The sequence below is a fragment of the Buteo buteo genome, chromosome 19, assembly GCF_964188355.1.
Source record: "Buteo buteo chromosome 19, bButBut1.hap1.1, whole genome shotgun sequence".
Classification (NCBI taxonomy): Eukaryota; Metazoa; Chordata; class Aves; order Accipitriformes; family Accipitridae; genus Buteo; species Buteo buteo.
In genome coordinates this window covers 18,335,464-18,348,709 of record NC_134189.1, presented here as the reverse complement: position 1 = coordinate 18,348,709, position 13,246 = coordinate 18,335,464, and the positions used below count along the sequence as shown (strand labels likewise).

At 38.5% G+C, this 13,246-nt stretch overlaps 1 protein-coding gene across 9 annotated transcripts in view; it reads right to left on the bottom strand.

The window, feature by feature from the left end:
- Positions 1-13,246, bottom strand: part of SOX5 (SRY-box transcription factor 5) — a 291,945-nt gene that overhangs the window by 178,692 nt on the left and 100,007 nt on the right. For 2 of the 9 annotated variants that reach the window (XM_075051376.1, XM_075051377.1), the window contains exon 4: positions 2,996-3,085. The exons of the other annotated variants lie outside the window; for them this stretch is intronic. In XM_075051376.1, the coding sequence (XP_074907477.1) occupies positions 2,996-3,085 (90 nt within the window). The remainder of the gene's footprint in view (positions 1-2,995; positions 3,086-13,246) is intronic. 9 annotated transcript variants of the gene reach the window in all.

Below are 13,246 nucleotides of genomic sequence, written 5' to 3'. Positions count from 1 at the left end.
TTGGCACGGGCTGGGAGACAACAGCACGTGCAGGGGCGCATATTTCGGAAGGGAGCAGGAGAACATCGCTCTGGATGTACAGTTTGTGTCTCACGTGATTTAAGAGAACCCAGTTTTCCCCGGGGTTCGTACCATACCTCGGAAGAACATGGCGCTTTCCTCCTCTGGCGTTTCACAACACGCTTCAGTTTTCCTTATTGCTTGGACTTTGCCTCCTTTTCAAAGCCCCTACGTTTAACTCGGTAAGAGAAAAGCTACAGTAAGTCCCTTTTCCTATTTTCTTATATTTGTGTAGCTGTTAGACATTTTGCAAAGGAGGGGAGTACCAGCCAGCCTTTCACAACAAAAGGGCTACTGTCACCGCGCCAGTCCCAGACATGGTGGAAACCAGCCCACAGGAAAAGGCCTGGCTCCAGTGTTAGGCCCCGGCCGAGTACAGTCACTGCATTCACTCAAATTGGCAACAGGTCTCAGTGTTCCTGGCTTTGAGCTGTGAACAAGGGTCGGGATTGAATAACCAATTATACAACCGCTGACTGAGTTTATCCAAGGTTTGCAAACTGCTATAATAGCCCAGTATTCACTGACTGTTTTATCCTTTTCCAGATATAGTGTCATATCTCCCCTTGTGCTCCATTTACATGTCACTTTATTACATACATCCATTAAAAAGGTTAATACAATGTCACAGTCAATGCCTAAATGTTGCCATTCAGTATCCTCGCCTTGCTCCCCGGTACATTTCACATAGGCGCATTTCTCTCTCTCCCCCTCTCCCGCGCTCTCCCGCACGCTCGCTCGCTTGCTCGCGCGCTCACACACACACACACACACACGCTCTTTCCTGCAGCAAGCTAAATCAATTTGCTGTCAAGAATACAGAGCAGCGCATGAACAAAACGGTAGCCAAGAGTCAATTGAGTAAAAACTGCATGCTCCCTACAGTTGCCAGTCATGGTGAACGTATCGTACCATTTGTGACGGGAATAACCTTTAAAACTCCGAAAGTTCAGATAATTACTTAAAATTGTAGACTTCGTTGAGACTCCCCGAATCACCTGGGTCTCTTAAACTACCAGGAAAGTTCACTCACTAAAGAACTCTTTTGAATGGCTTTTCTTACTTTCAGATAAACATTAACCATACCAAGAATTGTTGTTCTCTGATTTTTAACGCTTCCCAACTTGACCCCACCTATAACCCAGACGCGTAGGAGGCTGGAAAAGACTGGAAAAAAATAGAACCAAAATCCCCTACATCTTCCTGTGAATGACTGATGGAGATCTTGCTTAAAGTCGTTTTGTTTTTTTTCAAAAGACTGTTTGCTCCGATCAAATTGATCATCTCTGTATAGAAGTTTGTTTCTGAAAACAGCAAGAAAAGAAAAAGACTCAAAATCTTCCACAGGTTCACTTTTTAAGATAAAGGGATTCCTGTTCTTTTTTCATTTCTGTTTCCTACTGCCCTATTAACACAAAACGGTATGAGAAACCAAAGACAGAATTTTATCTTTTGATTTCATACTACACAGCATACGAAAGTTGTTTGGTTCAGAGTGAAGGTATTTTATCAGTGCTCAGACTGTACCTCCAGGCACACACACTTGTGAAGGGCTGTACAATAGCAACATGAATCACTGCTGTTTGCCTATACAATATCACCGGGAGAAAGGTACAACTTTAGAGTTGAGCAGCATGGCAGGGGATCTCCAATGGTACCACAGTGAAGCTACATTTATTTTACAAATTACAATTCGATTCTGATCACAAAAGCTGATTTTCATTTAACTTTGTGGCTTTTTAGAGTTACGAATAGGGCAGTTCAGATAAAAGGCTTTGATCCTGACAAGTAAAAAACTTGAGGATATTATTTTATTCTCCCTCACTTTCCTGGGTCTTGAGTCTTCATCTTTTTGGTCCAGACCAATGTACTAAAGCACAACAAAAACACACCTATTTCTCTGGCATGTCTGACCGTGTGAGTCAATGGACACAGATGAAATGTTTTTAAAAAGACTGGTTTTGTGGAATCTATTTGTTTATTTATGGATTATCCGTCAAGAAAAAGTGCACAAATACTTGAATATCATCTGACTGAGGGTTATATTAACTCATCATCATTATGTGAAGTCTGACTGCAACAATGGAAAATGGAAAATTTTTGCCATATAATATTTTGCCAATATACTATTCATGTAAATTGTACACGAGTCCTGAAGGGAACAAACCTGTTCAGTCAAAAGAAAGTCATTCATCAGGGTAAGACTTTCAAAAAATAGTTTGGTTTGCTTTTTTAAAAAAACCTTCACACAGGTTTTGGATAATCTGTACTTCCCTTCTGATGAGTGCCAAGGCTTCTAACACCAACCCCTCATACTTACGCAGACCATTGCATGTGATGGTACCAAACTGCCGCAGGGAGCTTAAATGATCTTGTTTCCTCACTCCTTAGTTTGGGAAAAGTTAGGGATATGTGAAGCATTGAGATGCACTGTTAGAGGAGCACAACACCCATGACATACTAAATGGAGAGACAACCCAACTTCACATAAAATTTTTGACTCTCGATAAAAAATGAAAATCTTCAAGAAGCTGTTACTCAATTTAGGATTCTAAACAAGAAAATTATAGCCAACACCTACTTGCAGTGAATCACTTTCCTATCCAAAAGCCTGTATGTAAAGTTCTTTCTTTCGTTCTTTATGTCATGCCTTTTGAAACACGCACAATGCAACTGCCCACTTTTGCATCATAAAAGATCTGTAGGCACCACATTGTTCAGCTATCAGTAATAGACTCTTGATTGAGTTGGACTCTGAATGACACACAGTAGCAGCAAATGATAAAAAGAGAGACTGGAGAAAACCCCTCCCCTCAATTTACTCCTAAACCAATTACCTGCAAGCTATGTGCACCATGAAATTCTATTAGAAACAAATCATATTAGCACTGTTTATGAAAGCTATGGCAAGTTGTTATCCAAAAACGTGAATTACCTCTGAACAGAAGAGAGGAATGGGACAAGTCTTTTGGCAAGTGGAGAGGCAGGTATTTTTCCTTCTGTTTCCTTCTCTTGTCTAATTGTTCTAAAGAAAAAAAATTGAGGCTAAATTTTGTTACCACAGTTTCTTCCAACTTTTTACAACTTCATAACTGGACTTTGTACTAATCTAACTAAGCCTGAAGCAAGGAGCTTCAGAATTATTTAAGGAAGAGGAACTCAGCTGAGCCTTTGGAAAAGGCCATTCTCCAAAACCTGACTTCTTTTTCCTGCTCATTCAAGCACAAAAAAGGAGAAAATGGGGCTGGAATTTCTATGGCCAAAACCAAAACAGGACATGACACACGTTGGCAAGTTTACAGGCTTTCAGACAGAGAAGGATGCAAAACTGCATCATATTTGGACAAACACTTGCAACAAAGGAAGGCCTAACTTGAAAATACTGTTAGAAGAAATATTCTTTTTTCTGTCAGGAAATTCCGAAAGTGAAAATTCCCACCTATCACTCCTTTTTATTCACAAATTAGTATCTTGCAAGTGTCTGCAGCTCTGGTCACCACACAAGACACTCCCAGATGCACTGTTCTGTAGGAGGATATACTACTTCTCTGACACCTTAGTGTTACTTTAGCAATGTTAGGATCTCATGCATCAGAAGATGATAGTCCACAGCTCTGTAATGTACCTATAGCAATCTGTGCTTCTGTATTTGGAGGAAACTGGTATTTCCTGAAAGATGGTGGGCCTCTCAAGTAAAATTGTCATATTACTGATTTGTGGAGCAGTGTTGTCATTCCACTGTTAGATGGCTTCTTGCTAACACTTCAGTTATGTGTAACTGCAGAAAGAGGACATAGTACAATACTTACTGATTGCTAACTAATATTTTTGTCTCAAACATCAAAGGAGCTCTCTCGAACAATGAATATGAACAATTCGGATTTCATGAATTTGAACACTAATCTACAGATGTTACTAGCCCAGTCTGTCCCACAGTCCACAGAACCTGAAAGAGTGGCGAACACTCTAGTGAGTGATCAAAGTACTTTGTTATGATATTAAAAAAAAAAACACCTTAAAAATAATAGTTTTACTTTATTCTAAGCTTAGGGAGAAAATCTGACTGGTTAGTTTCCAACCTCCTCATCACTTTTCCTTCCAAGACCTCCTTATTGTGATCACACAAATAATTTTCATTAATATTCAAAGTGAGATATTAATTAATATCTAGCTATTCAATCCTTGACAGAAAAGAAGAATAAATCACGAGTTTGATTTACTGACTCCTTGAAAGAGATTCTTAGGGGAACTAAAGAAATTCAGAGATTAGAACAAATTGTGTCTTATAGAACTCATTTTTATGGTCACTCCAGAGCTCTCCTATTTATAATTGTGCCTTTTGGTATTCATGCTACTCCCCTGCCCTCATCAAAAGAGAAGTACAAAGAGGCAAATGTGAGGGCAAATTTTTTCTTCCATCAATTCTGATGGCTAGATGCCCTAATACAGCACGCTTTTATTTCTGTTACAGTTCACTTCTTAGCCTAGTGTTAGTAATAGCCAGTTTTAAGGCAGGTCCAGTAATTCTAGCTTGCTAATTAGTTATTTCAGAATCATATTATTATTGTACTCAAGAATCAGAATGCTACCGCTTTCATCAATCTTTGTTTAAAAAAACAAAGATATGAATTTCCACCTCTTCAATTTTGAGACTGCAGTGAAGTGCTGAATTGCCAGTGGTTGGTAGACAGCTTCTATTTCAAACACATATTTATCTGTTAGCTGCAAAATGATAGGGCTGTACAGAAGTAAAGATTCACTTGTTTCATGTTCCTAATCTTCTGCTGAATATCCCTTCATAACTTGACTATAAAGTGATGGATTTATTTGAATTTTATTTGTGATGTCATGCAGATTTAAGAGCATTCCTAAATATATGAAGTACAAGAAAACCTTTGAAAACTTTTCTCTCTGAACATGCAATAGGTATAATGAAACAGCCAGGAACAGTGAAACTTAAGAGAAACGTAACTTAAAATCTATCAGACTATTAACATTTTAACCACCCTCAGTCATATTCATGTTGTTACATTTTCAAGTTATTTTCCCTTTACAAGAAACATAAACATAAGTTTCTTTGATATTTTAAACCTGACTTAGAGACTGTTTTAACCTCCCTCTGTCCAAGTGTTAACTGAGTAATAGCTCTGCAGCTGTGGAAGAAAACATCTCTCATCTCCCCCATGGTCCGGCACCTTCCATTTATGGTTAGAATGATTTCATTATGTTTTACCACTGCTGGCTGCCATATTTTTCCCCTAGCTCTCTCCCCAGCCCACTGCTAACTGTTATAAACCTTCGAAGGGATTTGGGAAGCTATCACTCAGAGCACCACTGAGCAAGAGCCAATCACCAAGGCAAGGGAAGCCTTCTTACCTAAACAAACCATTATCGGCTCATCTCATGTCTTTGTACTCTTTTTTTGCTATTACCTCACGGGATTAACTTTTATCTCTAATCTCTGCTCTGGCCAACTGTCAGGGAGCCTAAAAGCTGCCTGTCTTTTAATCTGTGTGTAATAATACTGCTGTTACTAACAGATAACTGTGAAACAACATGGAGGGAAGGAAAACACACAAACACACAACGGCTGATTGTTAAAAACTGCTGTGCTAGCTCCTACCTGAAAGGAGAGCAAGATTACACGTGATGTCCATATTGCATTCCCTTCATTTTCTCTTTCATGTTTTCCTTTTCAATCCAAACCCAATTGAAGTGCTTTAATTTGGGGGATCTGTTCTTATTAACCAGTTTATCTGCTGTTCAACTTGACATGGTCAGGTTTCTAGGACTCTAGGAAAATCCTCACCTACTTGTAACTTTCCATTAAACAAACAAAAAAATCAGGATGGGGAACATGACAGAAAATAAAAAGGAAAAGAAAATTACTGATCTTCCTGTAAAGGCAGATATCCAAGGCTTCAAAACAGTCAACATTTTAAAACTTGCCTTGAAATAAATAAGTCTCTTACTGGGTGGCATGTTTACCAGGCAGTCAGGCTTCTCTTTACTTGAAGTTAATTCTTTTATAAGCTCCCCCCAATACTACATTACACCATGTTTAGTAAAACAAGGCTAAGACTGAAAGAAAAACAAAGACAACTTAATTATGGCCAGGTGTGTAGGGAAGCAGCACTCACAGAATATGGGGTCTTGTGGGGTTAGAGCAGGGAGGCAAACCCTCATAAAAACTGCTCTTGTAGGGTTGTTGGTGGCATTTTTTTTTTTTTTTTCAGATTTTATTAAAAGCTTATTAAAGTCAAAGACAAGCCTTTTGATTTAAATCTAGTCCTTGAAAGAGTCTGAAAATCAACAGGGGAGAGGAATAAAGGAGGCATACCAAAAATCTCAGCCGGAGAGTTATGGATACAGTATTTTAAGGAAGTGGTTGTATGGACAGAAAGGATACAAGTCTTCTATGGAATAGCAACAGCAATTAAACCAAGAGTGTTAGCGATAAATGTATTTCAACTGTTGCACTATGTAACTCCTAGGATTCCAGCTCAGTATCTGAATATACCTCTAAAAATGTATAAAGCGAACTGATACACTCCAATCACTCTCCTGATATGAAAACTTAAGAATTAGGCCTTGCACCATACCTTGAATAATCAGCAAACTCAGACTTAGGGAAGCTGGGAGATGTAAACCAGCACATGTCAAAATTTCCTCCTGGCAGGTCCAAGACAATTACTTTGAGGGCTGTTCTCTGAGGGTCCCAATTAGAACTGATCAAGCAGTTTAGTACAGTGCTTTTCATCATTAGATCTCAGCGCTTTACAAAAGAGGTCATTATCATGACAGTAGTAGTGTTGTAGCTGCCTAGTCTATGGGTATATGGCTGAAGTAAGATTTGTGGGGAAAAGCAGAGAACTTCATTAGATCAGCTGATACTGACAATGTCTGCTTGCCCATGTCAAATCTGGTGACGACTTTGTACGTCCTAACAGTTGTGTAATTTTACAGCTTTAGTTGGAAAGACATCATTATTCCCAAGTAGGGAAAATAAGGCAGAAAAAGAAATGGCCTGCCCAAGGTCACCCAAAAAGGCCCAGCAGCAGAGCCAAGGTCTTCTATTCTAAAGCTGAGCCAGGTGCCAAAATAATCAGAGCTTTCTGTCACTCTCTAGCACCTGGTTGAGCTGCACCTGGAAATGAATGAGAAGCCAATGAAGCTGTCAAACAGCAGGTCCAGTGTGTCCCCTGTGGTTAATGTCACCCATAAGAAATCAGAAAGGCTTTCCACAGGAGTGATTATCTTCTTTGTAGTGTCTAAACATCAGTCCTCTGCACAATGTGTTGTAATAATCTCAGTTACAAATCACAGTGACAAGGATTACAGTGGTAGGGTCCAGGTACAAAAGGCAAGGCTGCAGTCTTCCAGCCAAGCAAAGGGAATTTTCAGCCACTAAAGCCACCTTAAACTCCAGGAATAGATGACAGATCAGAGACAGTTCCAAGCATGAACTTCTTGGCAAAGGAGAGAAAAAGACCATTGTGAATGAGGGAGGGGGACTGGAATCAACCCTTCATCGCACCTAAATCCTTTCCTGATGTCTGACTACTCTCTCATCTGAACTGTTTCTGGGGGTTTGTTCTTAACTCCATACACTACTTGACCAAAGACAAAGATGTCCCAGCAGCCAGAGCTAGCTGTCCTTTCACTGGAACGCAAACTCTCTCTGACTCAAGTCATCATTCCTGACGATATTTTGAACTCCAGTGAAGAAAAGCAGGAAAAATACAATGAATTCTCCCATCCACCAATATGTTGATGACTTCTGTCTGCATATTGTGGGTTTTATCATGCACTACCTATCTCTGAACCGTTTCCCAGGGATTTTGAATAGATAACAATGAGGAAATTCATGGCCTTTCTTGCCAAATGAACAAGTGACCACAACTGTCTAGGTTTATTTAGAAAAGAAAATAAAGGAGCACCCAAGAGCAATACCATCCACCTTGGGAAGGGATCACAGATGATTTAACAATGTTTGCTGCCCAAGTATCAAAGGCTGCTGCTAGATTGAAACATGGACTATGCTGGTAAAGAAGTTCCTCAAAAAGCAAGGCAAGGAGCATTCCCTCCCATTCCACATCTTGATACCAAAATAAGAGGGACAAGAAAATTTCAAGAAACCAAATTGTTCAAAACCCTGTCCCTGTTCCTCCCACCTGTTTCACCTGACAACATCAAGTCTAAGGACTTGCCCATCTCACCCTAATATGCTTATACTCAGCCCCAAAATACAGGCTCTTTGCAAGCATTACAATATTTATTCCTCAGCTCAGATCTGAAAATGAAAACAAAACACTGTATCCTCTCACTGCCACCTTTGAAATTCTTCTTCATACCACTGTCAATGTTGGTCCTCCATTTCATTTCATCAGAGTAAAAATCTACATCTGTTCTACATTTAAGAGACAACATTCACAGTTTTTCAGACTGCCAGCACCAAAAACTAACAACGAAGTTCTAATCAGTGACAGAGATGCGCCTACACTTGCTGCCCACTCCCACTAAAATAAGGAATCGGGGACACAAACACTAGCTTTGACCCAAGTGCCCAGATTAGCAACCTCCCACTTGCCCCCCCTCAGAAATCAATATATTGCTGTGTTTAAAAATGGTTTGCTGAAAACTTCTCAGAAGCAGCCTGGTGAGGGTGATTATCTGAGGATCTTCAGTGAGGCTTTAATAAGGTTCTACTGTATACAGTACATCTAAAAAAAAGCCCACTAAAAATAACAATGAGAAGAGATGATTGTAGAGGATCTCACTCTCTCAGTATCATTTCTAGCCTGTGCCCACATGACTACAGTAAAGATATCTTGTCAGGCCACAAGGGCTTGACAGGCCTAATCAATAGCTGTTATTTTTTCGCAAGTGCCAACAAAAGAAAAACATAATTTATGCCACACAAGATGCTGAAAATAATTCATACTAATTGGACTGCCTAAAATTCCCCTTCTGTCCTTCTGTTTTCAATTGCTTTTAACTTTGCAAGCTTCAACTGTCCACACTAAAATGCTTAGCCTCCGAGCTAGGGAAAAAATGAAAACACAGGAGTAACAAGGGCAATATTACTTTCTTGCTATCTGACAGTTTAAGCAGCAATTTCTAAGCAAAATTTGCATTGGATTTTAGTGCCTAACTTCCTTCAACTGTTTTGTAAAAGACAGCTATGCTGCACGAGAATGTAAGATTTTGTCAAGTGAAGATTAAATGAGTACAGACCTCTTTCAGTATTGTCTTCAGAGAAAGTTAGAAGAATGCAGACAGCTGTGACACACTTTAATATTTGTAATACATATTTTAATATTCTGTATTCTTATTAATCCCTGGGACTTGTAACAGCCCTTTGGAAGCACACACAGTAAATCTTAATGGCTTGTTGATTTTTTTCTCTTCATAACTGCACACAAATATTACATAGCACTACAGCACTGCAACAGGCCTTCTAGGTCATCAGGTCTGTCCCTCTGATACAGTCAGCATGTCATGTGATGTTTTTCATTGACTTATAGAGCTCTTCTGTAAAAATAGTACGGGGTTTTTTTTGCTCCAGCATGCTGCTCTAGAACCCCACTGTTTTAATGATTAAAAACCTTCTAATTTCCAGATCACTTTTATTTAAAGCCAATCGTTCTTGTTGTAGGGCCACTGCCATGTACAATAAAAACTGATGCTTGCCTATGTCTCCTGAAAACAGGAAGAATTTGGGATAGCATTTCTTAACTCCTAACTTACCCCGATGATGAATTTGGCTTACTAGATGACCAACAGTTGAGTTCACAAGTAGAATTTGTCCTCTGTTTGCTTCGGAGCACACTTCCTGTAGCTGACAAACACCACTGCCTGAAACTAAGCTTACTAGACAGATTATTACCCCTTACACAGGGAACATTTGGAAAAAAGCTAACATAGCAATTGAAAGTTATTAATAAAGAGAAGACTCAGCCAGGTAAATAAAATATTTCAGAAAAAAACCTTCACTGCCATTTGTCAACGAAACTATAAGATGTACTTTCATGTATAAAATGTACTTTCATGAACTGTGTATTCCAATTAAAACCAAACCAAAATAGAAATCACTACCAATAACTATTATTCATGTTATCGAAGTAAAAGGTCAGTTTCCAGTCCCTCTCCTGTTTGGAGAACTTTGGATCTGGTGCACAGCTGTCTAAGAAGGTATGGGCAGCAATAGTGAGCATTTGTTTTTACCTAGGATTTTTAACTGTGGTTAACACAAAGAAAAGGTTGGATGCTTTCCCAAAACAAATGAAGAACGATTCCAAATCCTGAAACACAAGGTACACAAGCTACAACAGAAACATACAGCGCTGTCAGGACAAAGCCGTTACTGGGGGAACTGAGAGGTACTAGGAATTTGCTGGGGGGAGGTGGGACAACTAGTAAAATGTTCTGCATACAAGGATAAAGGATAAGCAAAACTAAGGTGCAGTGAACTGAGGATGGAAGAAAGGTGGCCACTGGATTTTTATGAAAAGTCCCTATTTCTGTAGCATTTTTATATAATTCCACTGCAACTACGCATAAACATGCCCAGTAAATATTACAGTATTGGAGGCTTTTTCCTTCTTTTGTTTAGTGCTCAAATCTGGGCTCAGGTCTTACAGACTTAGACCCAGTTGTATGTGAACTGTCAACCGAAACAGTATTTCAGAGTGAGCCTGCCCTATCCTTGACACGTTTGGAGAGGAAGTCAGTTTGCTCCATAGTAGAATGAAAGGGAGAAACAGCAATCAGTTAATACAGAGAACTAAATAGTTTGGCTCAAGTGTTATCTTAAGCCTTGAACTAACCTGACAGGATAGATGTACCTCAAATTTTGAATTTAAGTAGACCAAATGCCTGATGACCATCCTGTGATTGCATAGCATGGCTCAACTCTAACAACATGCATGTGAAAATACCTGAAAGACAGAAATAAATTTTCACATAGAAAATGTTACTACCTCTGGCTTTATTCTAACATGTGGCTATGCTGTTAGGATACAAGCAGCAACAAAATCAATGCGTAGTCTAACGCAGAAGCTTTTTACCATTCACTCCTAAGTTTATTCATTTTCAAAAGGGTTTGTGCTGTTCTTCTGTCCAATATTTGCATACACACTTCCAACAGATTATTAATGTTTACTACCAAGAATAAGAAAAGTGTAAGTATGATAAATAATGCTAACCTGTACTTCTATTCCAACGTGAAAAGTTTAATAAATATGACACACCCAGCCCTCGCAATGCAGTAATAATCATCTCACGCGTACAAAAGGGAAAAATGTTTTTCTTTTGGGTTTGGGGTTTTTTTTGGTAAAAGAAACATTTTCTTTTATAGTTTTTTTCATACACTGAGACTTTAAAGGGCATCACTATGTATATGTATATGTGTATGTATATGGAAAAAACTTTCTACTCTTACAATGACTTCAAAATTCAAGCAGGGCAAATAGAGCATACTGCTTTGAACAAGGAAGCATTTTAGAAAAAAAAAAGATTGAAAATATTCTTTTGTGGCTTTGTGGAATTATTCTTTGTAATGCAGTAAAAAACTCCTAGAGATAGACAGGCAGGTGATCAATTAAACTCACATATCAGGAATGGGTTGAGTGTTCATTCAATTCCCACCCAAACATTGAATCCTCATCAGAATTTCTCCTAGCAAGCAAAGCTTGCTCTTTGTCAGTTCCATTAAATACAATTAGCTGAGTGATAGGTTCGTGTACAGGAGCAGAGTGGCATTATTAACGCAGAACTCTGAAGAATCCTTGTATCTATGCCCCGCTGTGTTGATTTTGCCAAAGTCACCGTTAGAATCACAGGTTAATTTACCTATGAAGAAAATCAACTTTCAGAAGATCCAAGACAGAAAACTGTATTTACGAATCTGCCAGCTTCAATTTCAAGGTCTACAAGATTGCAGAAAAATATAATAAAAACAGAGGATCGCTTTTTCTATTCTTTCAACATACACAGTAAATCAAATCTTCCAGATCTAGACAGTGCTATAGATATGTATGAGAATGAAAATAAGAAAGATAACCACATACATTGAACAACAGATAAGAATCATCAAATGCATTACCATAGTTTTGAACGATGACAAAAATTGCACTTGAGTGAGATATTACCCTCCAGCTTCATCACACTCAACGACACATTTAATGTCAGAGTAAAATTTATAGGATATTAAAGCAAACAAAACCATGTTTAAAGCAATGCTAGTGTTACTTTGGTGTTTACACACAAACCACAGAAGTTTGCAAATTTAAACTTGACACATAGGCCTTAATCTGTTTTATAAACACAAACGGCAAAATTTGTAGAGTACATGCATCTTGGGTGCAGCTTTTAATTTTGTGTACCGATTTCAAGTACAGCTTTTCACTTCCTTGCCCAGGTTGTTGGGCACTACAACCTTGTTTCTACTGACAAGATACTACAAAGTAAAACATTGCAGCTGTGAGGCTACCCAAAGGATCTAGGAATTTGTATGGCCAAGAACAATATTTGGGGGTATGAGTGTTAAGCTAAAAGTGATCAAGTCGTATGTTTTAGACATCAAGCGATTCCTTTCAAAGAACAGGTTGGATTTCCTCCCAGTAACACAAAACAGTGCATATATGCCTATATAGGTGCATTAAGCATTTATATAATTATCTTCTTTTCCCCTCTATTTTTCTTATTTAGAAGATCTCCCCGCTCACCTCCAGTTATTATGTACTACCAGAGGCAAAAGACAACATGTAAAAGATGACCAATTTGAATATGGCAAATCTACTGTTTTCAAAATTAAAATAAATCCAACGAAGTCTATGTAGCAGCTGAAATAGGGATATTGCATATTTCAAAGTTAAACAGCTCAGGTTTTAATTCTTCAGCATTACCTACACCACATAAAAATAGCTACCGCCACTCTTCTTATTGCTGAGTATATGTAGCCCTAGTTCAGAAAGTCATTCAGTATATGCTTAATTCAAAACATTTGCTTAAATCCACCTTTGTAAAGCATGGCCTAAGTGCCTCCAGTTTAAGTGAATTTTATGCTAGGCTAATACTGTCATAAAAAGTCGGGTTTTTGAACAAAAACATTTATTAGATCTGGTTATTACAAAAGTGGTGTGAAAAGCACCATTCTAGTATTTTAAGAAGCACCTCTTCTGGA